The sequence below is a fragment of the Notamacropus eugenii genome, chromosome 3 (genome assembly GCF_028372415.1).
Source record: "Notamacropus eugenii isolate mMacEug1 chromosome 3, mMacEug1.pri_v2, whole genome shotgun sequence".
NCBI lineage: Eukaryota > Metazoa > Chordata > Mammalia > Diprotodontia > Macropodidae > Notamacropus > Notamacropus eugenii.
Genome location: NC_092874.1, coordinates 284,679,547 through 284,705,654, shown reverse-complemented (window position 1 = coordinate 284,705,654; position 26,108 = coordinate 284,679,547). Strand labels below are relative to the sequence as shown.

The 26,108-nt window shown below is 38.4% G+C and overlaps 2 protein-coding genes across 9 annotated transcripts in view; one reads left to right on the top strand and one right to left on the bottom strand.

The window, feature by feature from the left end:
- The first annotated feature begins 118 nt into the window (after positions 1-118).
- SYCP3 (synaptonemal complex protein 3) lies at positions 119-25,769 on the top strand. The gene is made up of 9 exons (XM_072655729.1): positions 119-350; positions 5,639-5,788; positions 6,457-6,538; positions 8,873-8,907; positions 10,732-10,849; positions 14,971-15,070; positions 17,906-18,004; positions 25,182-25,286; positions 25,426-25,769. The coding sequence occupies exons 2-9, from the start codon at positions 5,656-5,658 to the stop codon at positions 25,477-25,479; spliced, it is 726 nt and encodes a 241-aa protein (XP_072511830.1). The 5' UTR covers positions 119-350; positions 5,639-5,655; the 3' UTR covers positions 25,480-25,769.
- The window catches only part of CHPT1 (choline phosphotransferase 1), a 58,855-nt gene continuing 41,974 nt past the window's right edge, over positions 9,228-26,108 (bottom strand). Inside the window, exons 9-13 of one of the 8 annotated variants that reach the window (XR_011977377.1) lie at positions 17,104-24,063; positions 15,142-17,040; positions 14,718-15,044; positions 12,234-12,482; positions 10,851-11,706 (exon numbers count right to left, since the gene is read on the bottom strand). Coding sequence is in view for 3 of the 8 variants with exons in the window: in XM_072655726.1 (XP_072511827.1) it covers positions 23,986-24,063 (78 nt within the window). In the remaining 5 variants the exon portion in view is untranslated. Of the gene's footprint in view, positions 9,906-10,850; positions 11,707-12,233; positions 13,284-14,717; positions 15,045-15,141; positions 24,064-25,287; positions 25,506-26,108 lie in introns of those variants that run through there. The other 7 variants (XR_011977378.1, XR_011977375.1, XR_011977374.1 and 4 more) reach the window with 7 other exon arrangements.

Below are 26,108 nucleotides of genomic sequence, written 5' to 3'. Positions count from 1 at the left end.
CCCTTTTTTCTTTCCTTTCTCATCCCTCTCTTCCTTTCCCGCCCCGCCTCCCCCTCCCCCTCCCCCTCCCCCTCCCCCTCCCCCCGCTCATTTTCCTCCTCGCTCCGCCCCCTCCCTTCACGCCTGCGCAGTAGGGCGGGAAAGCCCGTGAGCGCGTGCTGTCCTTCCCGCCTCGCGCCTCGCGCAGCCGCAGTCTTGGGCTCGACTGTCGCTTCTCCCAGACGCCAGTGTGCCAGCGTCTGAAGGCTGAGGCCTAGCTTGGGGTTCTCGGTGACAGGCCGCCACTCTCCCAGGGTCCGAACTAGATCCACGGGAGACCTCGAGGTTCCCTCCCATCCGCGGTGCCTGAGGTGAATAACCCCCCCACCCCCCACGCCCCACCCCCGTGCCTGAGAGGGCGAGGAGGCCTCGGGCCCCCGCGGGACATGGGGAGGCCGAGGCCCGGGGCGGCCAAGGGGGGCTCTGGGGGGCCGGGGCCCATTTTCTGTTTGAATCTGGCGCCCCTGCGGGGCGGGAGCCGAGGACGAGCCTGGGCGCCCTGGGGATGGCTCCTTGTTGTGCGGTAGGGTCGCGGGAGCCCACCGGACGGGTTCTGATCACGGCACTTCCGCGAACTTGGGGCTTATGCTTGTACTCTGTTTGGTGTCGTTTGAGGGTTCCGGGCTGCGGGGGAGGAGGGGGTCGTCGTAATAATAAAAAAAAAGGTTCAGGCCCCGCGGCCTGGGGGGGGGAGAGCACGTGGTGGGCCTGCTGGGACGTGGGGGAGGGGAGGAGGCCCCGGGCCGCGGGTTAAGGAAGACCTCCTTTTTTGTTTTCATTGCCTCTTACTGAGAAAGAAAGAAGCCAAAACCCGGTCGCGAACGTGTAGCCGGGCCAGAGTCCCGCAGGCAGAGGCCCCGGCCTTGGGGTCGTGTCGTCCCCGCAGGCTTCGGTTCCATCCGAGGCCCATTTCTCCCTGCCTAACTCTGCTTGACTTCATTAGCGGACATCCTTTGTTTTCTAAGCTCTCTGCCCCTTTATGGTCGTGCCTTTCCCGGTGCTTGACTGGGGCTCCTTTCTTTCCGCCTGTAGATCGGAGCAGTTTTCATTTAAGATGTCTTGAAATAGATTACGTAAGATTTTTTTTTTCCGCTGTGGCTTCCTGGTGGTCCGATGTTTCCTATTTTTTTCCTTATACGTCTATTTTTCAGTTTGCTTGTTTTGGGTATTTTCTAATTTTTCATTCTTTTACTTTGTTTTAATATTTTTTTCTTGTCTCATGGAGTCATTGGCTTGGATTTTCACAGCATTTGTTGCTTCAGTAGGATTTTGTCTTTCTTGTATACCTCTTATTTCTGCCTTTTCTTTCATGCTCTCATTTATAAATAAAAAAACCAAACCTTTCACTCTTTTTTAAAGCGCCCTTTGCTATATTTCTTCCATAAATTCTAGTTGAATTTGTGTCCAAGCTGAGTTTTTTCTTGAAATTTTGCTGTAAATATTTTGGAGGCTTTCTGTTTCTCTGTTTTATGGTGGGATTTATTTTTGTTTGTTTGGTCACTCTTCCGGCTTATTTCCTTATTCCTATGTTAACTTGCAGCTGCTTGCTCCTAAGGGTACTTCTCTCAGTGCACTGCCCAGAAGCCATCATGACCCCTTACCACCCCAGAATTTTGCCTCTGGGCATCCCCATGTCAGTCAGCTTTGGATCTGTGACCTGGCTAGCGGGAGACTTGGCTTCCAGTTAATAAGGACTCCTGCATTCAGTGTGGGCTTCCTTTGGCCCAGGCACACCCCCCCTCCTTGAGATTTAGCACTCTACTACACATCTCAAACCTAGTAGCCACACAGGCTGATCAGACTTGTGCCAATCTGGCCTGGAGAATTGGGACATCTTCTTGGATTTTCTCATCAGAATTTTGCCTGCTGTGTGTTCTAGATTAGTTTGGTAGAGTTTTGAAGGGGAAAGGTGGAGCTTACTGTTTTTCCTGGTACTCTGCCATTTGGTTCTATATGTGTTGATTTTGCCATAAAAGGGTTTTAAAAAAAAAATTATGTAATTAAAATTGTCCATTTCATCTGCTTTGATCATCTTTGTTCCAAATTTAAGATTTCTCTCCCTATTCAGAGTTGTTAAAAGTATCTGCTTTCTCTAATTTATTTGATAATAACCTCTTCTATTTAGGTCATATTTGGAATTTGTTATGCTATATGGTAGTATATTAGTCTAGATCTGATTTCTGTCAGATTGCCTTCCAGTTTTGAGACATTTTTTTTTCTTTGTCAAATAAGCAGTCCTTACCCCTAGAGATTGATGTCCTTGAATTTGTGAAACACTATGCAACTAAGTTTAATGCATTGACCAGCTTTGCTTTTCTTTTCTTTTCTTTTTTTTTAACTATACTGAAGAACTTTGATGATTACTGCTTTATAGTATAGTTTGGCATTTGGTAGGATTGAAAGGCTTTCTATCTTACTTTTTAAAAATGTATTTTACCCTGAGATTTTTCCTCTTTTCTTCCAGACTAATTTTATTTTGTGCAATTCTATAAAGTAACCCATTAGTGGTTGATTGTTAATTTATGTAATATTTTGATTATGTGGGCATGGTCACAGTTAATATCTCTCTAATAATTTGCCTTTTATTTTTGTAAAGAATGTTTTATGGTTACATTCATGTAATCCTGAGTGTCTGTAAGTTGATTCATAGATATCTTATACATTTTGTAGTTTGATTGGAATTTCTTCTTTCTCCTCTTGCTGGATTTTGTTAGTACCATTTAGAAAGGCTGATGTTCTTGGTTTATTTTACCTTCTGCTTCTTTGGTGAAGTTATCTCAGTTAATTTTTACTTGAATTAATAGCACTCTAACTTAACCAGATCATTTGCAAATATCTTATTTTATTTTTTTTGCCTGTGCTTATTTCCTCATTTTCTTTATCTTGTCAACCACTTTCCATTGCTAATGATGTTCTGACATTATCTTCTTAGCCTCGAGTCACCTTATACTACAGTGAGGCTTTGCCATAGAACTTTAGCGAAGGAATCATTCTTAATGAAAAAAACATATATTAAGTGTCTTCTATGTGCCAGGCACTTGACTGAATTCTGAGGATACAAAGGCAAAAGACAGTCTCAGCCCCTGAGGAGCTTACAATTTAATTGAGAAGTCAACATGAAGTCAACTTATGTACAAAGAAGCTATATACAAGATAAATTGGAAATAATCAACAGAGGAAAGGTTTTCTATGAAAGGCAGGATTAAATCTGAGATTTGAAGAAAACCAGGAGGCAGAATTGAGGAGGGAGAACATACCAAATAGGGATAGTAAGTGAAAAGGGTGACAGGTGGAATGTCTTGTGTGAGGAACAGACAGGAAGTCAGTCTCACTGATTTGCAGAGTATGAGGGTGAAGTGTAAGGTGTAAGAAGACTGGAAGGGTAGGAATAAAAGATTTTGAATGCCAGTATTGTATTGATGCGGAGCCCTATGGCAGACCCATGGTTGGAGTCATAACCTGAATGAATATCCAACAAAGCATACGGAAAAGGAGAGGTCTGATAGGTAGGCAGAGAACTAGGGGAGAAGAGTGTCCCAAAACCCCAGGTTGAAGTATCAAGGAGAAGGTGATCAGTGGTGTCAAAAAAGGATGAGGGCTGAGAAAGCACCATTGTATTTGGCCTTTTTGTAGACCAATATTTTTCATGGTGCTTACTGAAATATTTAGGAGTTGTCTTTTAACCTTGGGTTTGTAGTTTTTTCAGCTTTTCCTCAGTTGAATCACCCAACAGCCATATTAAATATTTAAGACAGGTGCTATTATTCCTATTTTACAGATGGGGAAACTGAGGTAGCATGAGACGAAGTGATTTGGCAAAGTTTTTACGTGTTGTTAGTGGCACAAGCAGGACAACCCGTATGCTTCAATTACTTGTCATAACTCTTTCCACTGGAATTCTAAACATATTAAACTAAACTAATATTCCAGAGAGTTGATACATCATGTGTAATCATTTAAAATGAGTGATTAAAGCATTGGTGGGGCTTCTCAAGAAGTGGTAATATCACTAATGTATTGCTGCTGGAGATGTCAACTGGTCCAACTATTCTAGAGAACAATTTGAAACTACACGATAAGGACTATAAAACTGCATACCCTGTGGCCCAGCAATGCCACTTCTAGGTCTGTATCCCAAAGAGATCGGAGAAAAAGGAGAAGGAGCTATATGTACAGAAGTATTTATAGCAGTTCTTTTTGTGGTGGCAGAGAATTGGAAACTGAGGGTATTCCTGCCAACTGGGAATTGGCTAAACAGGTTGTGGTATGTGATTCTGCTGTAAGAAATGTTCAAGGGGATGGTAATTCTTACGTGAACTGATGTGAAGTGAGCAGAACCAGAAAAGCATTGCATACGGGAACAACAATATAGTAAGGATGATCAGCTATGAAAGACTTAGTTACTGTGATCAAGACAGTTCCAGAGGATGCGTGATGAAAAATGCTGTCCATCTCCAGACAAAGATGAACTCTGAGTGCAGATTGAAGCATGCTTTTTTACTTTATTTTTCTTTTTCGTATGTGTTTTCTTTTGTACCATGTTTAGCATGGAAATATGTTTTGCATGATTTCACATGTGTAACTGATATTATATTATTTGCCTTCTGCAGGGAGAGAGAATTTGGAAATTAAATTTTTAAAAATCAATATTAAAAAAATTTCACATGTAATTGAGAAATATTGAATGAAATAAAAAGTACATTTTTAAAAAATAGTCATGCCAACCAGAGATTCAAAAATCAGGAGAGTAAACCTCAGGGCAGAGTCATCTCCAGTTGGGCAGGGTAACTGATGAGGAGGTAGAGTAGTCTAAGAATACGTTAAGTGGGGAATCGTTCCCATGGACTTTTGCAATGGCCTCCTAATTGATCTCCTACCTCAGGTGTATCTTCCCACTCCAATGTATACTTTATATGGATGCCAGAGTAGATTTTCTTAAGAGCCGATATGACCACGTCACTGTCTTAGGCAGATTTCAGTGGCTCCCCATGTACATCCCGGATGAAGTATAAACAATACTGTTTGGCTTTCCAGCTCCTCATAACTTGACCATAACCAGATTCCAACTTCATCATAGATTTGACTCCTTCCCATTTTCAATTCCAGCCAAACTAGATTTCTAGTTGTTCTCACACATCTTATCTCCCATCTGTATGTCTTTGCTGGTCATCTGCCAATTTTAGAATGCACTCCCTTTTCCCTTGTGCTTTATCAAATCTCTAACTTCCTTCAAGACACAGCAAAAGACCACCTTTTACACAAAACTCTTTCCACTCCCTACAGCTGCTAGTATTATTACTATGTACTTAGTTTGTGTGTCTATTTGCATATATTCTACATGTGCCAGTGTATGTCCATGTCTCTCTAGCAAAATGCAAGTTCCTTAAAAGCAATGATTGCTTCATGCTTTGTTTTTATACTTTGCACCCAACACCTTCCTTGCCCATAATCAGGATTTAATGTTTGTTGATGGTCTGATTATTCTTTATATGTTCCCACCTTTTTCTTATATGTTATATGTTATGCATACAAATCTTATATTTCTGAGATTTCATCTTTGGAATTAAAAGGAATGTTTAAAATATTGTATTTATTATAGTAAGAAGTTGCCTAATTATGGCACCTTCAGGAAGAAAACATGCAGGGAAATCTGGGAAACCAGCAATGGAAGCTCAGGTGAGCCGAGCTTATGACTTTGACAAAGAAGACAAGAAGGATCTGAGTGGTTCTGAGGAAGATACTAGGGAAGGTACAGTACAACACATTTACATATTAATAACAGTAGTATATAATACTCAGAGTTTTATGAAATGCAGTGCACTGTATATTTTATAATTCATATAATATAAAATGTAGTTTATATTCTTCTCCCAAAGTTTGCATGTCATTTGAGGGGCACACTTGCTAAATTTGGAGAGGCCCATTGTCAGACTGGCTAAAGAATGGTGAAATTTCAATCACAGTAACTCAGAAAGACCACCTCCCAAGGCAGAGAGGAGATGTGACTTGCATCTGTTGAAGGAGACTAGGGAAATCAAAGACTCTTGAAGTTGGGAAGTTCCACCCTATCTATAACCTAACTAGTCATAGGGTGTCTGAGCTGTTAAATGCAGTAACAGATCACAAACATACATTTGGAATGAGCACATGAAATAAATGCAGACTTTTGGGGAAGAATACAAACTTTATACATAAAGCCTTTTCATTTTGGTAGGACCCTTCAGACCCTTCAATGGCACAGCCTTTGAGCGCCTCGCGTCACCACCACACCAACTCCCAGCCTGTAGTTGCAAAAACAAAACACAGTCTTAAAAGGCTTTACTGTCAGTAATCTAAAAGGTCAAAAGATGAGAATATTACTTCATGAAAATCTTCCATAGTAACAGACTTAATTTCGGACTCTTGTTATAATTTTAGGAGAGACTGCAGTGATTGAAAAGCATGGGAAAAAAAGACCTGCTACAGTCATTACTCATGGAGCAGTTGAAGAAGATATGGGGTAATATGATTAAAATAACTTATTTCTTTCAATTAATTTTTCAAAATGAGTTTTTCTTGATGTATTGTCATATCATAATTTTCCCAATATCCCTACCCCCATAAATAACCCATTCATAGAACAAATAATATTTTTTTGAAGATCTCTCCAATCCCTACAAAAATAAAGGGTAAGAAAGGAAGAAGATAACAGGTGTAATGTGCCACACCTGTGGATTTCTTTATAAAAGGAGTATAGCTACACATATATCTTCTTTCAGGTTATGCTTGATGTTTATAATTTTGCTACATTTACTTTTAGTGTGTGTGTGTGCGTGCATGCTCATTTACATTGTTGAAGTCGTGTGTTTTGTTTTCTTGGCTCTGTTTATTTTATTCTGCTTCAGTTCATGTAGATCTTTCCATACTTCTCTATATTTATCAATTCATCATTTCTTACAGCACAGTAACATTCTGTTACATTCATGTACTGCATTTTGTTCAGTCATTCCCTGATCAGTGGGCATCTACTTTGTTTCCAATTAGGGGTTATCATAAAAAATGCTGCTATAAATACTTTGGTGGATATAGAGACTTTCTTCTTATTTATATTTTGATTAGAATATAAGTTCAGTAATGGAATCATTTCATCTTAGGTCTAGGAGTATGGACATTTTAGTCACTTTATGTGCATAATTCCATGTTGCTTTTGCTCCACCTATAATGCATTGGTGCACCTATCATCCCATAGCTCCTCCAGCATTGATTATTGTCATTTTATTTCCATCTTGCCGGTTTGCAGGGGGTGAGGAGAAACTGCAGGGTCTTTTTGGGTTGCAGTTCTTTAAATAATAGTGATTTAGTTGTGAGTGCTTTTCAATTCTTTCTGTGAGAACTGTTTGTTTCTATCCTTTGACCATGTAACTTCTAGGGAATGCCTATCAGTTATACATGTATACATTTATAAATTCTTTATCTTAGATACCAAAGTTTTATCAGAAAAATTCAATAAAGATTTTTTTTCCCATTTCACTGCTTCCCTTGTCATCTAGGTGCGTTAATTTTGTCTGTGTGGAAGCTTTTCAGTTTCATTTAATCGTAGTTCTCTATTTTATTTTTTATAATGCCCAATCTCTTATTTGGTTAAGAATATATCCTCCTATCCAAAGCTGTGAGAGCTATATGATCTATTCCTTTTCTAATTTTTTTTAAAGAGTATGAGTTTTAATATTAAGGTCATGTATCCATGTAGAATGTAAGGTGTTGACATAAGCCTAATTTCTACAAGACTGCTTTCCAGTTTTCCAGCTTGTATTAGAGAGGTTTTTCCCGTCCTGTAATTTATGTTTCCTGATTTATGGTACACCGGATTATTGAGTTCCATTGTTTCTAATTTTTTGTTGTTTATACCAGATGGTTTCAGTGACTTATGTTTTATAATTTTTTTTTGAAATCTGAAAATGCTATTCCTGCTTTATCTCTGTCCCTTCTCATCATTTCACTTAATATTCTAGATATTTTGGTTTTTTCCCAAATAAGTTTTGTTATTAATTTATCAAGTTCTATAAAGTATCCTCTTGGTAATTTGTTTGGTATAGGATTAAAAGTACAAATTAACTTTGGTAGTATTGCCACTTGGCTTGTCCCAGTCATGAACACTGAATGTTCCTAAACCTCTTAAAAGTTGTTCTTTATTTCCTTAAGGAACACTTTGTGATTGAACCTATACAAGTCTTTGCATGCTTTAGTAGGTCAATTATCAAATATTTTATGCATTTTATAGTTATTTGGATTGGCATTTCCCTGTTACTGTTTTTAAAATTTTGTTATTATAGAAATGAAGTTGACTTTTGTGGGTTTCTTTCGTGGCTGTATTTTGAGGGTTTATCTGTTTTGTTTCTTAAGTGTTTATTTTGCAATCTCCTTTGATGATGTTATTATCCTAATTAGTATGTTTGCTGATTCCTTAACATTTCCCAAATATACCATATCAGCCAATAGAGAGGGTTTTATTTCTTTTTAATCTATTTTTATGTCTTTGATTTCTTTCTCTCATTTTATTGCTGTTGCTAGTACTTCCAGAACTATATCAAATAATAGTCGAGAGAGTCAGCATCGTTGCTTTACTCTTTCATTTATACCTAGTGTATTCTCATTATACATGATATGTACTTTCAGTATTAGATAGGTGCTTTTTATAATACTACAGAAGATCACTCTATGCTTATACTTTGTAGGGTTTTTAGTTAACTATCTTAATAGAAGTCTGTTGATGCAAATAGAAAATGCTCTGTGAAAAAAATATTCTTTTCAAAACAACTTTTTTAAATGTATAACTAAATTATAATTTCTCTAGGGGTGAAGTACAGAATATGTTGGAAAGATTTGGAGGTATGTTTCAAGATTCCATTATATTTAAAGATACTCTTTTGTTTAAAGCCTATGCTTGGTAAAATTTGTAGAAGAAAACAATAGAATCATAGAACTGCTAGACTTAGAGAGGTCTGTGGCCCTTATGTGCTGTTTCATGTGCATTTGATTTTAGAGATGTATTTGGTATATATCTTGGGTTTCCTCGTTGTTGTTTGCTCACTTTTAATGTGGAGAATGGATAGTAGCTGTGCTTAAGGGGAGTGTTTAGTAGGAATGTGTTTTTATATTCACATTGAACATAATCTAGGGAATACTGTATGAAAAAGGAACTGGGGAGGTCTAGTCTAAACTCAGTAAGAGTTTATTAAATGTCTGTTATGTTCCAGGCACAGTGCTAGGAACTGGGGATGCAAAGGGAAAAAATAAAACCATTCTTGCTTTCAAGGTGCATTCACTGTCCCCCAAAATGACATGGGATCCTTCATCTTGGGCTTGAAGTGACCTCAGAGGCTACTTTAGTCTAGTCTCCACTCGAGCAGCTAGGTGGTGCAGTAGATAGAGCACCAGTGCAGGAGTCAGGAGGACCTGAGTTCAAATCTCACCTCAGACACTTGACACTCACTAGCTGTGTGACCTTGGGCAAGTCAGTTAATCCCAATTGCCTCATCCTGGGTCATCTCCAGTCATCTTGATGAATATCTGGTCACTGGACTCAGAAGGCTCTGGAGGAGAAGTCAGGCTGGTGACCTGCACAGCCCTCCCTTACTCAAAACAAAGTCAAGTGAAAGTCATGTTATTATTTCTCTGATGGCATGGTCTTCTTCAGCGATGAAGGACAAACACATATCTCGGTGGCACCCTGGATTAGGACATGGGGCCTGCATCTAGGAAGCTTTCAGTTCAAATAGGCACTAGACGCTTCTTCACTTTGTGACTGTGGGTACTTCATGTAGCTTCTGTTTGCCTCCATTTAGTCATTTGTAAAATGTAGATAATAAAGCACTTGTCTCTCAGGCCTATTGTAAAGAAAAAATGAGATAAAATGGGTAAAACCTTTAGCAAACTTTCAAGTGCCACATACATGTATTATTAGCTATTATTATTTTTCACAGAGAGCAAAATGACACCCTTGAAAATTAATTGACTTGCCCAAGGGTAATGTCAGATGGAGGATTTGAACCCAGGTTTTTTGATTCCGGATCCATTGTACCACACTAACTTAAATAGGTTAAAGTGTACACGCTCACACACACATACACACACACACACACACAACCTATTCTTAGATACAGTCACTAATGAAATAGTTTTGTAGGCTACATTTATGTCATGGTGCATATAAATGATTTTTGGTGGTATTAAATTTGAAAAAGCTTTGAATTTCAGGAACTTTTGAGTATGCTTTCCTTTTCCAGAGGTCCTCTAAATTGATTGATGATTTATATCTTGAGTAGAAAATTTCATCAAATTTATAACTTAAAACATGGAAGAATTAGAATTTCATCCCTAAAAATCCTTTATACACACATGTAATCTAGAAAAGAAAGAGTAAGTTACCCTTTACTTAAACCTATTCCAAAATAGGGTGGGGAGAGGAGACTCTAGTTAACTGGAGTTTAGATCTTGTTATAAAAAGGTGCAAGTGTAGCTCATTTCTTAGGGAAAAGATTACAAATTAGGGAAAGAGCTATCTTTTTGTAACAGTTGGTACAATGCCTATTTTAAATTTAAATATCTCGACTTCCTACTATTGATGAACTGACTACTCAGATCAGTTGGCTTATATTTGTATTTTCATTATATAAATTTCACAACAAAATTTTGATAAATATTTCATTTTAGCTGATATTAACAAGGCTCTTCTTGCAAAGAGGAAAAGATTGGAAATGTATACGAAGGCTTCTCTTAAAACTAGTAATCAGAAAATTGAACATGTTTGGAAAACACAACAAGAACAGAGGTAAGGATTTATTTTTTTAATTTTTTGATAACTTTTTCATCATGAATGCAAAATGGACATTGAAAACCTAGTTTTGTGTTCATTGGTGTATTAACTGAAAAATATTTTGGACTGTTTTTCTCTTAATGTGAGAGAGAAGAACTTTTGCAATCCTGTATACCTATCCTTGGTCCTCAAAGGGAAAGTCACTTCTTGATCCTCAAGTGTTTTTTTTCTCCATCTTTATTCATTTTCTTTGACTTCTGTAGCAACAGATACTGTTGAATACTCGTTCCTCCTGACCCTCTTTCCTTTGCATCGCATTCTTCTAGTTTTTCTCCTGCCTATGATGGCTCCTTGAGTTCTTTCTTACTAGAGAACAGTGAGTCTTGATTGGGTGGCTGCTGGTCAGAGCTGGTCTAGGGCAGAGGAGTCAGACATGTGGCCCACAACACACCTGTGTCCTGAGTGTGGCCTGAATCAGATTAAAATGTTATTGGAAATATTGAACAGAATAATTAAAAACAGGTAAGGTTATATTTTAAAACTAAGTCAGTATGCACCTCACAGGGATTCTCATGTACAGATTAGTGGCCCCTCTTTCTATTTTAGTTTTAACATGATTAGCTCTAGAGGGATTTGTTTTTCAGGTAGGGTTTGGACTAGGGGACCTCTGAGAGCTTTAGTCTGAAATATCCTTCTCTTCAGTGGCCTTTATCTTTCTGGCTGTTCTTAAAGGATTTGTTCTTAGGTCTCTTCTTTTTGTATTGTCTGCTTTGGGAGAGCTATTCTTTGGCTTTAAGCTTTTTTTGTGGAGGACTACGAGTCTCTGTCTCCAGTTCTGATCTCTCTGGCCACAGGTCCATCTTTCCAATTTCCTGTTGGAAAAGGGGACAAAGGGATTAGAAAAGAGAATAAGAAATAATGTATCAACTACTATGCCACAAGTATTGTGCGTTGCAAGCATTGCAAGCACCTTACATATATTATCTCATTCTCACAATGTCTCTGCAAGGTAGAGGCAGTTATTTTCATTTTACAATTAAGGAAACTGAGGATTAAAGAAGTTACGTAACTCACACAGCTAGTAAGTGTCTGATAAATTTGAACTAAGGTCTTCCTGACTCTGGGTCTAGGGTTCTATTCACTGCACCACCTGGCAGCCTCAGGCCAAGGGGAAAAGGGAGCAGAGTCCTTAATGAGTCAGACCTCTGGCAGGTGGAACAGCTTTATGCTTATTTAAAGCAGGGCTTCTTAATCTTTTTTGTCATGGAGCCCTTTGGTAGTCTTTTGAAGCCTATGGACTCCTCAATATAATGTTTTTAAAGCATAAGATAAAATATATAGGGTTACAAAGGAAATCAAAATGTTTATAATTCAAAATATTTTTTAAAAATTCACATACCCCAAGTTAAGAATCCCTGCTTTTGACCAATCTTCTTAGCATGCCTTTCTTAGGCAAAAAAAATAGACATTTCCTGCATGTCAGTCTGAAGTAGCAATCACAATGTGATGTATCTGGGTGCATCTTTCAGGACCCGAGGCTGCTGGTCCCTCTCAGAGTTCAGGAAAGGGCCCTCCCATGAAAGCCAAGGTTCAGAGTGAAGTAACTTCTTTCTGGGTCTTTTCACTTACAACAGCATATGAACATTTTCTAGGAAACACATAAGTCATTTATCATTTATCTATCCCTTAAAAATACAAGAGAAGGGAATGGTTTGATAGAAAGAACATTGAAGGTAGGAGGCATTGGATTTGAGGAGCTGGATCTGAGACCTCATCTGGCTAAAATGACACTGGTTTCTCTTGGACCTCATTTTCCTAGTCCCTCAAATGAAGGGGCAAGATATAGATGACCTCTTTGGATTCTTTCTGGCTCTAACTCAAGTCAAAAAGCAGCCTGTTGTCTTTCTCCCTCAGCTTGCTTCCTTCTGTCAAGGGCATCATGAGGCCCATCTTGGCTTCATCTTTGACTCTTCCTTTATCTAGTATGTTCAAATGGCAGGATATTTCTGTTATTATCACAGCTTGAGCCATTGGTACCTCTCATCTCCCTGGTGCCATTTCTTCCCCATCTTTCATCTTACATAATATTGCTATTGCCACTTCTAAAAAGTCTTCAGTGTTCCATCTTCACTGTTTAACGAGATTAGGTCCCTTAGCCTGACATACAAGACTCTGTAGAATCCACCTTTATGATCTTCCTCCCTTAACAGCTTTGTCTCATGCACAGCCCAGCTTGCTATTCCTTGGACATGTCCTGTGGTTTCCCATCTCTTTTCCTTTGTTGACAACCTTTTCAGTACCGTAAGTCCCTGTTTTCCTTCCAGTTTCTCTGCCTTTTGACCTCTTCCTTCCCACTCTTTAAGTACCAGCTCAAATTCTACATCCTCCGTAAAGCCTTCCAAGATTCATTCTGCTGAATCATCTTTCAGTCATCTGATCTCATTTGTTTCTATTTGTTTAAAAAGAAAGAAATTTGTTTTTTGCAAGAAGAGATTTGTTTTTATTCAAAAAAAAAAACATTTGTTACTGTTATGTACTTAGGAGTTCATAAAATACTTGGTGAATTTTGTTGGATCAGCCATTGAACAAAAATCTGTGTAGTGCCAAAGTAGAAAAAAGTAAATTGAAATAAATATGTGCTGAAATCTTACATAACCTAATTATATCATAAATTCATATTTATGTTTTGAAATGAACCCATTTATTCTTTTAAAGTGTAAAATTGCATGAAATATTTATTTTGAGTCAAAATTAGTTTTCCTTAGTATTTTTTGTGATTTTTTTCATTGATTTTTCAAAAGCACTTAATTTGGTTGAACAAAAGTATGGTTTTTCCCCCACCAATCATATCTTAAGTTTTTTCAGTTAATAAAAAACGTTTTCTTCTCCTTACCCTTCTTACAAATGGGAGACAAAAAAAACCCTTTTCCCTGATTATGATAAAAGTTTCATCCTTTTTCAAGAACAAAAATCAACAAAGTTTATGTTAGAGAAAAATTCTCTATATAAGATTAGGTGCCAGAAAACTGAAGACTTTTGCCTTAGAGTAGGGACTCCTGTTGCTGTTATCTAGCTGTCAACCATTCTGCAAATCAAATCCTGAGTTCACACATACTATTTACAGACTACATAAGAGTCACAGGAAAGTTTTTAATCAAGAGAAATGCAGTGTAAAAGAATCAAGTAATAGAATATGCTCTTTTACTATAGATAGATGAGTGCAATTCCCTGTAAATTCCAGAGAGATTGTAATCTTTCTCAGCTAGTAGCCAATCCGCTGGCAAAAGTGTAGGGTTCAGTACTGCCTGTTGCATGGACTTCAGAGGAAACCTCTCAGCTCAGCTGTCAGAATTCAGGTACTTCTGAGTCCAGGAATGCTTCTGTTGTCTTGTGACATTAGTCTAGAGCTTTCCTTTTGTGGCTTTTCTCCCCTCCACTTTGCCAGTGTTGCTTTTTAAACCCCACATCTGTCAGAAAACTCTCTGCTGAGAAGAGTTCTGGGCTGGTAATGTAACCTTTCTAGGACAAGAGAAATGGGAGATATAACCCAGGGAATTTCTCCCAATGAATGTTCTCTTGGCATCTTGCAAAGTCCTGGGTAACCCAAAATGTAACCCAAAATGATTTTTAAAAAAGACTCAATTTTTAAAAAAATACTTATATTTAACAACTTTCCTCAAAAAACTTATGGTATTATTAATGCCTTACTTTTTTTTATATTACATTAATTACTTTTTTCATGGTCTCTGATTTCTTCAGTACGAGTAGCTCTTCTGCTAATGCAGATAGCAGCTACTTTGTACTTTTGTTTTCATTAGTTTTTATTAGTAGTTGCATAAAAAATTTTGTTTTCATTAGTAGTTGCATAAAAAATAATCACTACCTGGTGACAACTCTTCTGGCAATGTTTCTGAATCTTGATAGGTTGGTCCTGTGATGGCAGATAGTCCATTGCTGGGTGTTTAAATTTAGATTGGATCTGCTAAAATGTGCATTCCACTGGCACCACAACTGAGGCTCACCTCCTCTTTATGATGAAACCCTTGATTAGTTATGTAAATTATTCAGTCACTTCAGGAAATTGATACATTTAATTTTAATAATGGTAATGATGGTATTCACGATTCTTTTACTAGGCAAAAGCTCAACCATGAATATTCTCAGCAGTTCCTGACATTATTTCAACAGTGGGATGTGGATGTTCAGAAAGCTGAGGAACAGGAAGAAAAACTAGCTGTTAGTATCATGCTTGACATTCTTCATAATTGATAATGTTATAACTAAGTATAGAAAATACAGATAATCACCCGGTAATAGTCCTGTGGAATTGAATGAGCAGCTTTTGCTCACAGCTTGATCTGTTTTGTGGTCTTGTTAGTGTTGCTGCCCTCACGGATTCAGTCAACTTGGCATGTACCCAGAAAAGCCAAGATCAGAAGTCATCATGTTGGTATTGACTCATTTTCCTTATAGCAAAACCCCATGCAAATAATTATCCCCATTTTACAAATAAGAAACCTAAAACTTAGTGAATTGTAATGAATTGCCTGAAGTGTCAGAGCCAGAATTTGAACCCATTGCTCTTTCCTTTGCATGTCTTTCTTTTCATTTTATCATGTCTTCCTTCCCTCTCTAATGAAAAAAATAGGGGAGTGGTAGAATACCACAAATATTGGTTGTTCACAACTAAAGTAAGTAATAAATGTCTTTAAATCACAACTTGTCATAAAATATTTTAAATTTTTTCCTGATTCTTAAATAACCAGAGTTCTTCTACTACTCTGTTATTTAAGAATTACTTGTGTAGTATAGCCTAAGTAGAAGTGGCTATGAAGTAGTTTTCCTTGTTGGAGTTTAGATGTAGAACTTTTAATTATCCATTATATCCTGTTTCCTCATTTGGTTTGAGAGAAAAAAAAAATTTGGTTGTTTTCAGGTCTGCTGTTTACATGGCCATGCTAACTCTCCTCATTGATTAGCTACCGATTAGCTACAGGAGTGCCTAGATTAACCATGTCTTGCCAGTGAAGTTACTTTAATCAGTCAGGGCACAGTTAATTTTACATTGCCCATCTATAATAATTTGTGATTTCATGGTAAGAATGATAGCTTTTCTTCATTTAAAATAACATACTTTATTGTATTTTCACATAACATATAATATTGTTACAAATGTACGCACAATGAATTTTGTTGAATTGGCACATTTAGCTAATGTGTATTTTTCTGTATAATTCATTTACTTATATTTAAATAACAGGTATATGGTAACTAAATATTTCAGCAGTTCAACAAATATTTATTCAGCACTTACATTTAACACTCTAAAATTTTGCCAAATGTTTTACATATAATCTCATTTCATCCTCTCAACAACATTGTGAGATAAACCTGTTATCCCCATTTTACAGAGAAACTGAGTCTGGAAGAGATTAAGTAACTTGCCCAGGGTCATATTGTAAGTGCTCTAGTAAGTGTCTGATGCAGGATTCCAAACCAGGTCTCCCTGACTTTAAGTCTGCTGCTCTGTCTCTTACACTGTATAGCCTTTAAAAAAGCAGAGACCCCACTTTTGGAATATATAATCTCATGAGAAGATAAGCTCGATACATATGAAGAAATAACAATATAAGGTAGAAGGAGGGATTTGAGAAAGGGAGGTTGACTTTGAGTAGTCAGTGAGGACTTCCAGAGTAGAAATCTCATTTGAAAGAAGGAAAGGATGAGAAGCATCTGGCTAGTTGGGAAGGGATAGGGACTTGTAGGCAGAAGGAATATTGTGAACCAAGGCCTAGTGGTGGATAGGAAAGTACTTTATGTTGGGAGCAGTTAAGTAGAGGAGTGACTAAAGTGATCTGGAGACTAGAGAGGCAGGCCAGCCACTTAGGATCTCCAGTGCTAGAATGAGCAGTTCAGGTGTGGTTATTGTAGCCTACTTTCAGTTATTTTTACTTTTCTGTTGACCAGTTCTCACAAATCATACTTAAATTCATGTCCTCTGTTACTTGAAGCTCTCTTCTAAATTAGATTTTACCACGCAATAAATATTATCAGCAATAAACAGTAGTTAAATCTATCACCTTATTTTTGTTTTTGTATTTGTTATATGTTTACAGTAAAAATAATTGTACACACACATACACACACACGTACATGTACATACACACCAAAGGCAGCTAGGTGGCACAGTGGATACAGCATTGAACCTGGAGTTCAGTGAACTTAAGTTCAGATCTGGCCTAAGTGGCACAGTGGATACAGCATTGAACCTGGAGTTCAGTGAACTTAAGTTCAGATCTGGCCTCCAGTACTTAATTGCTGTGTCCCCTGGGGAAATCACTTAACTTCATCTCTAAAATGAGGATTTAATAGCACTTACCTCTCTGCAATGTTGTAAGGATAAAATGAGACAATATTAGCAAAGCATTTTGCAAACCTTAAAGTACTACTTATTATACATTTATTGAACACCTATTGTGTGCTAGAAAGAGAAAATTTAGATAAAACAGGAACCCTATATTCTCTGGCTTTATAGTCTAGTAGAGGAAGATGACAAAGAATTTGATAAAAAAAAAATGCATAGTGAATGCACAAAGAGCTGTATGCAGTTTGAATATGAAGTAGTTATTATTCACTGAAATTATATGGAAAGCCTTCAATAAAGAACTCATCATGACTCTCAGATCTAACTCTTGGACTTGTCTATTCTGCTGAGGGCACCACTATCATAGTCTGCAGGTTTGCAACCTCAAAGTCATCCTCAATTCAGATAGAAATAATGAAGTCTAGAGGAACAGGTTTTGGTGGAAAAAGATCCATGTCTGTCTTTGCTACACGGGGCTAAGATAATGTCCATTCCTAATCTTTCAGTATAGTTAAATGTGTTCTCTTCCTTTTGATATGCTTTAAGAATTATTTTTTATAGTGATTTATGGTGACAAGTAAATAGGACTGTTAGACCATGGTGATAATGAATTCGCTACTATTCAGTCATTATTAAATCTAGTGCTGAATTTTTTTAGCTGTAATTTTCATTTTGTAAGATCATGACTCTCTTATTTTTACTTCTAGAATATGTTTCGACAACAGCAAAAGGTTTTTCAACAAGCCAGAATAGTTCAAAGCCAGAGACTGAAAACAATTAAACAACTCTATGAACAGTTCTTAAAGGTCTGGTATATGCATTATGTTACTACATTTTTAAAACATAATGGGAACTTTTAAGAGTTTTTTTGAATTGATGGAAAATATTTGCAAAAGCTCGATTTCAGTACTCCATCATGTCCTAAAAGTACCTTTGGCGCTCTCTGTTTGTGGAGTACAAGCTCTGACATTTTATTGACCCATCTATTAGTAAATATGGAATGCCCATTGTGTGTGGCAAGAACCATGCTAAGCACTGGGAGACAAAGGCAAAAAAAGGCAATCCCTGTTCTGAAGGAACTCAGTGGGGGGAGACAACATGCAAACAACTGTACACACAGGCTATAGACAGGATAAATTAGAAATAAGCAACAAAGGGAGGGCACTGAAATTAAGGGGCACTGGGAAAAACTTCTGCAGTAGTTGGGATTTTAGCTGGGACCTGAAGGAAGCCAGGATGAGGATGAGGAGGGAGAGGATTCCAGGCTTAGGAAAGGACCAATAAAAATGCCCTGTGGGGAGATGATGAATCTTGAGTGAGAAAGAGCAAGGAGGTCAGTATAAGTGGATCATTGTGGGTGGGAGGAAGGTCCAGGTTATGAAAGGCTTTGAATGCCCAACAGGATTTTTTATTTGATCCTGTAGGTAATAAGAAGCCACTGGAGTTTTAAGATCACTCATGACAGGAGTGGGGAGAGTTTTGTGGCAGCAGACCCACCAGTAGCTATTTTAATAGTCCAGGTGTGAGGTGATGAGGGGCTGCGCTGAGGCAGGGAGGGGCATGTGCTAGAGATGGTGACCTTGACAGGCTTTGGCAGCAGCTTGGAAATGGGGACTGAGAGTGAGGGAAGAGTCATGTGAGCTTGGGGGCCTGCGAGGAGAGTGGGGAAGAGGAAAGGGTATGGGGGGGATGGTGGAGAGAATGACGAGCTCAGTTTTGCACATACTGAGTTAAAATGTTCAATGAGGAGTTGGAAATGCAGTTAAGAAGTGAGCAAAGAGGTTAGAGCTGGACCGGTGAATTTGAGAGTCATCCAGTTGCTATCCAAGAACAAAGTCAGCTAGGTGTACAGATTAGCAAGTAACAAAAATAACACATAGTCTACCTGCATAGAAAGTCCCACAGCATCCTGATAACTGGCTTTCATATTATAGCTACATGCAGCAAGCATGTGAGTACATGTGATCATAGGACACATGCAGAACACACATGACTGCATTGGAAATATTAGTCCCATTGTATGAGTTACTAAAATGCATAGGTGCTGGGCCTTGAGTTGGTTAAAATAGTTTTAGTTGGCACGCTCATTAAATTTGCAGATGACAGTCTGGAAAGAGTTAACACACTGGATCATGGTCAGGATCCAAAAAGATTTTAGCAGGTTAGATCATTGAGTCTTAAGACAACACCTGCAAGAGGAGGAGAAAAACTCCTTCGAATCAAAAAATTAACTACATAAGTACGAGTTGGAGGAGTTTCTGTTGTGAAAACTGAAGATTTTGATGAACTCTTAAACTTAATGAGTTAGCAGCGTATTCCGGAAGGCCAAAAGGCTCATGAGATCTTGAACTGTCTTAAGACAAACATAGCTTCCAGTATAGGAAGATAGTAATCCCACTGTACTATGCCCTTGTGAAACCTTAGTCTTGAATATTGTGCTTGTTTTGGGTGCCACTCATGAGTATCCAGAGGTAGGCAACAGTGAGTGTGTGTGTCTGTCTGTCTGTCTGTCTGTCTGGGTGCGTGTCTGTGTGTTTTCATTCTGAGGATCAGTTCAGTCTGGAAAATTGGATATTGTTCAATCCTCTGTTATCTTCTGACATCTCTCCAAGCTCATGTTCATTGTTTCCATGATGCTATCTTCCCATCTCTCTCATCCTCTATCGTCCCCTTTTCCTTTTGTCTTCAGTTTTTCCCAGCATCAGGGTCTTTTCCACTGAGTCCTTGTCTTCTCATTCTGTAGCCAAATATTTAAACTTCAGCTTCAGTATATGACTTTCCAGTGAATAGTCTGAATTAATTTCTTTAAGTAGTGACTGATTTGACCTCCTTGTTGTCCAAGGGACTCTCAAAAGTCTTCTCCAGCATCACAGTTCAAAAGCATCAATTCTGTGTGCTCAATTTTCCTCATAATCCAACTCTCACAGTCATTCATGGCTACAAGAAAAATCATAGCTTTGAATATACAGACATTTGTGTACCAAGTGATAAGTCTGCTTTTTTAGTTTGCTGTTCAGATTTGTCATGGCTTTTTTTCCAAGGAACAAGTGTCTTTTAATTTCATGGTTGCAATCACCATCCACAGTGATCTTTGCGCCTGAGAATATAAAATCTGACACTGCTTCTATTTCTTCTCCCTCTCTTTGCCAGGAAGTGATGGGATCAGCTGCCAAGATCGTTGTTTTGGGGGGTTTTTTAGTGTTAAGCCTCAAACCAGCTTTTACACTCTCCTCATTCATCCTCATCAAGAGGCTTCTTAATTTATTCTCTTCAGAAGTATCATCTGTATATCTAAGATTGTTGATATTTCTCCTGGCAAACAATTCCTGCTTTTGATTCATCCAGCCTGGCATTTTGAGCGATGTAATCTGCATGTAAATTAAACCAACAAGGTGACAATATACAGCCTTGTCATGCTCCTTTTCCAATCTTGAACCAATCAGTTCCATGTTTAGTTCTATTGCTTCTTGACCCACATATGGCCTCCTCAGGAGACAAGTGAGATGATCAGGTACTCTCATCTCTTTGAGGACTTGACACATTTTGTTGTGATCCACAGTCACAGACTTTACTATAGCCGAGGAATCAGAAGTAGATGTTTTTCTGGAATTCCTTTGGTTTCTTCATAATCCAGTGGATGTTGACAATTTGGTCTCTAGTTCCTCTTGGAAAATCACTCTGCTCTTCTGATGCTTCTGGTTCACATATTACTGCAGAATCTTAAGTGTAACTTCAGCGGCATGTGAAATGAGCACAGTTGTTTGATGATTTGAACATTGCCTGGCACTGCCATGCTTTAGGATTGGGACACAAACAGATCTTTTCCAATCCAGTGGCCACTGTTTTTTTCCAAATTTGCTAACATATTGAGTGCAACACTTTAATAGTATCTTTTAGATGATAATTAGTGATACTAATATCTACATGAACTAATGGTAACTTATCATTTCTTGGATTGTTCTCTTGTGTATTCTTGCTGAGGGCAGCTGGATAGTGCAGTGTAGAGGGTACCAGGCCTGGAGTCAGAAAGACTCATCTCCATGAATTCAGATCTGGGCTTCCTAACTGTCTGACCCAGGGCAAGTCTCTTAACACTGTTTTCTTCAGTTTCCTCCTCTGTAAATGGAACTGGAAAAGAAAATGGCAAACCACTGCAGTATGTCTACCAAGAGAATCCCACAGGGGGTCACAAAGAGTTGGACGTGACTGAGAAACAACTGAACAATATTCTTACCACCTCTCCTTAATCTTTCCTACTTCTGTTAAGTCCCTACAATTTTTGTCTTTTATCTTGCCCATTTTTGCATGAAATGTTTCCTTGATAATCTCTAATTTTCTTGAGTAGATCTGATTTTTCCCCTATTCTGTTTTGTTTTGGTTTTTTGCTTTTCTCATTTAAGGATGCTCTTTTCTATTTTCTTGATATTCTCTGGAATTCTGTGCTCAGTTGGGTAGACCTTTCCCTTTCCTTCTCATTTGTTTGTAAAGCCTCATCAGACAGCTGTCTTGCTTTCTTGGCTCTCCTTTTTCTTGGAAATGTTTTTTGTTGCTGCCTCCTGTACAAATTGTGAACCTGTTTGTATTTCAGGCTTTCTATCCATCCGATTGAATCCCTTAAATCTTTTCATCACTTCACTTCATACCCATAAGGGATATTATTTAAGTCATATTTATACAATCTGTTTCTCCCCTTTTCTTCAATTTGTCTGAATGTTGCAGTAAGAGGCTCATAATCTTAGCCATAGTCGACTCCAGGTCTTGTTTTAACTGACTGTATAGAGCTTCTACACCTTTGGCTGCAAGTATATAAAGAGTCTGATTTTGATATAGACTATCTACTGATGTCTTTGTGTAGAATCACTTTTTGGATTGAAAAAAATGTTTGCTATATGATCAGCCAGTTATCTTGACCAAACTGTTAGCCTCTACCCTGTCTCGTTTTGTACTCCAAGACAAAACTTGCGCATTATTCTAATTATCTTTTGATTTCCTGCTTTAGCATTTCAATCCCCTATGAGGAATGTGACCTCTCTTTCTGGTGCCATTTCTAGATGATCAGCTTCAGTGGGGTTGTGATAGCTGTGCTTAGGTATTTGGGGGGTTGTCATGTGTAGGAAAGATTAGACTTTTCTTGGTTTGGGTAGAAACAACAGCAGTGGATGGAGGAGAGACAGATTCAGGCTTGGTTTCAGAAAAAAAATTCTAACCATTAGAACTTGACAAAAGTGGGGATAGGCTGCTTCAGGAGGTGATAAGGAGAGGTGCCTTCTCTCTACCCACATTTCGGTGCAGTCAGGCCCTTGTCACCTCTCACTCAGACTCCTGCATTCAGCTTCTGCTTGACCCATGGGGCTCATCTTTCCACATCCCAGTTTCCTCCACTCAGGGACCACTGATCTTCCTACACAGTGGCTCCCTCTTATCTCCAAGATCAAACAGGAAGTTCTCTCTTGGGCTCTTCGTGACTTTGACCGTCCCTTTCATTCTAGTCTTTTTTGCACTTTACTTCCCTCCCCATACTCTGTGATCTCTGTACTCTGACCGCTCTGGCTTGATTCAGACCCCGCTCATGATGAGGGCTGAAAGGGCTAGGGTACAGGAACTCCAAGACTGGAGCTCCCTGCATGGGCTGTCTGGAGAAGTCATGGACTCAAAGCGTTGTTCAGGTCAAGGTAAAGATTAGTTCTTAGGGAACCTGCAACCTTAGAGGGGTACAGATCAGATTTATGTAGGATATTCTGTAGTAACACACATGCCAAGTATGCTAATTAGGTGATTCAGGGTAGGATTAGGGAGTGGTTAAGGAGTGGTTCTTAAAGGAACTGCACTTTTGGTATCTATTGTGCAGGTATTTTATCCAGAGTTCATGGAGAAATAGCCCAAGAAGGTGCTACATGGAGATGTGGTTTTAGGCCCTCACTAAATCAAATTGGTCAGGCCTGACTAAGGAATACCAGGCTGCTCTCATGTCTTGTTAGACAAGACACATATGGCTGGTCGGTGAGTAGTAAATGTCATTATGATGCAGCGCACAGATCAGCCAATACACAGCTGGTTCAGACTAAGAAGTTCTGTAGGTGAAGCTGGCTACTATATCAGGGAGGGAGATAATGGTTGTTGCTGCAGCAGGCTGTGTCGAAACTGCCTGGGACAGTGTTTTGAGGTTAGGGAGGAATGTGATGTTAGAATTGGGGCCTAAGCACATGCACCCAAGCACCCTATCACTCATATCCCACCTTCTGCAGCAGGTCTGTCCCAGTTCTGACCCCCACCCCTACTCCCATCTCTTCCGTAGGGATCCTGTGTGCACAGTTGTGGGCATATTGTTTCTTCCATTAGATGAACTCTGAAGTGAGGGGACGGGAGGAAAGGGGCTGAGTTTGCTTTTATTTGTCAAGTGCTCTGGGCCTGGACTCAGGGACCCAAGTTCAAATCCAGCCTCAGACAGTGGTTGGGTAACTCTGGGGCAAGAAGCTGAACCAGATTCCTCAACTGTCCCATGGAGAGAATGAAAGCACTCTTCCTTCCATGGCTGCCATGAGAAACAAATGACTTCATTTTGTAATAATAGTATTATTTATGTTATAATATATGGTAGTATTAATTATATACACTTATTGACTGACCTTAGAACTGAGGGTTTTTTAACCTTTCTGTCAAGGCACCCCCCGCCCCCACCTTTGGCAGGCCAGTAAAGCCTATGGACTGTTTCTCAAAAATCACATTTTTAAATGCATGAAATAAGAACAAAGAATAACAAAGGATACTAACTACTGAAATGCAGCTGTCAGAAAATATTGAGGTAGTCCACGGAGAGAGTACTGTTGTCAATTCTAGGCAGCAGTTTAAGAGAGAATTTATTAAGCTGCAGAAAACATAGAGGAGGGTAGTCAGGTAATAACAAAGGACTTTGTGAAGTTTGGTTGGAAGACCTAGTGATACTTGTCTTTCTACCTAAATTACCATATATTTATTTTGTTATGTATTGTATAATTCTTATATAATTTTAATCATCTATTTATGCTGCATGTTTACAGCAGAAACTGCACCAAGACTTTTGGGACACCCTGTAGCATGGGTTGCCTCAGCAGGTAATGGAGTTGCCCTTCCCCAAGTTCTTTAGGCAAAGGTCAGGTGACCATTTGTCAGAACTACCATAGTGGGGGTGCTTTGAGTTCTGAAGTTATGTCTATAAAATGTCAAAATTTGTTGTTAAGAAGAATGACTAGAATTCCAAGCCTGAGGTCAAATGAGGCTTCCGGCTTCTCCTCCCCCAGGGTCATGGTGAGGATCAAATAAAGTAATTGTGTAATGTTCCATCTAAATGATGGCTATTTAGTAAATTTGTACTGACATAAAGTAATTATTGATAAAGTATTCCTAGGTAAATTAGGTCCTCTCCTAAATCACTAAGAACCATTTTAATTGGCAGAAAAGGTTGAAAATGACTACAGTTAATATACTTGGATGATTGTTTTCAGATGATATTATTTGGGAAGTCTTTTCTCACCTCTCTTCTCCAGCTTGTCATAAAATTTTAATGACTAGTATGTCTGAAAAATGCTCTTTTACTGTGTGTATACATATAAAACACGTATATGTATGTATATATGTATATGTCCATATACATGTGAATCTCATGGTATAGTAACTAATTCAGCTGGTACATCTCACTGTATCCCTAGCATTTAGCACAGTGCCTGCACAGCCCATCGGGGAGTTTAAAATGTGCTCCTGCTATCACAAACCTGGTCTTTTTTTTTCTTGCTCATTCTTCTCCAGTATGTTTAACAGTAATAATGGACATTTCTAACAGGGTTCATTCAGCCCTTGTCTCCTGTACCGAGGAAGGTAAGAGGGTTTCTTGCCTCTCCCATTAAGCCAACATACTCATGCGACAGATAATTGTGTATACTTGAATTGTTAGAATTTAGAACAGACAAGCTGTATTTACTAAATGAGTATTGACCTTTTACTTTGCAGAATATGGAAGACTTGGAGAAAAATCATGAAAGCCTCCTTACAGGGGCACAGAATGAACTTCGAAAAGAAATGGCCATGCTACAGAAGAAAATCATGATGGACACTGTAAGTTATTATATGGTATATTTTTAGCTGAAAAAATTAAGAGTAGTAAATCATTACATATTTTATCAAATAAAACAGTATATTAAAGTCACTTGTCGAAGTAGTAAACATTTCTTTAATATCTCCTTTCTTGTAACAGCAGCAGCAAGAAATGGCAAGTGTTCGAAAATCTCTTCAATCCATGTTATTCTGATGGCTCTTTGAAGTAAGAACTTGGACCTAAGTAATATGATACAATTACAACCATTAGCTAAGATTTGCTGTGGCTTAAGAAAGCTAGTTTAAAGGTTATCTGTTGTTACACAGCTTGTTTATCAATGCAAGATCCTGTTTTATATTGACTGAAAATGCCTATAGGAATCGGAAATAGCAAGTTTAAACACACTACCTCTTTCAGGTTCTTTGGTATTAGTGGATTTTTTCTCCCAATGTTAGCAATGAAAAACTAATGGCTTCTAGCAATAAAGGTTTAAGTGAATTTCACGTGTCAGCCTCACTCGTTCTTTTAAGCTGCACAAGATACTAACCCTTTCAGCTGCTAAAGGGCGCCGGGAAATATGTAAATGTATGTACATTGGTATTTTTTAAAAATCAGTTTGTGTCCTAAGTAAACAAAACAGCCAAGGAAGTAAAGTTTGAAAGACTGAACAGAATACCTGAATTTCAGTTCTAAGGAATGAAAGTTATTTAAATGACACGCTATTGGCACTGACTGAAAACATTTCATGAACGTATGTACATTTTACAGGTTGATACTATTTAACATTCTTGCTTGGGGTATTTCATATCTGCCTCTATACAAAAACAAGTATTTCTTCCAAA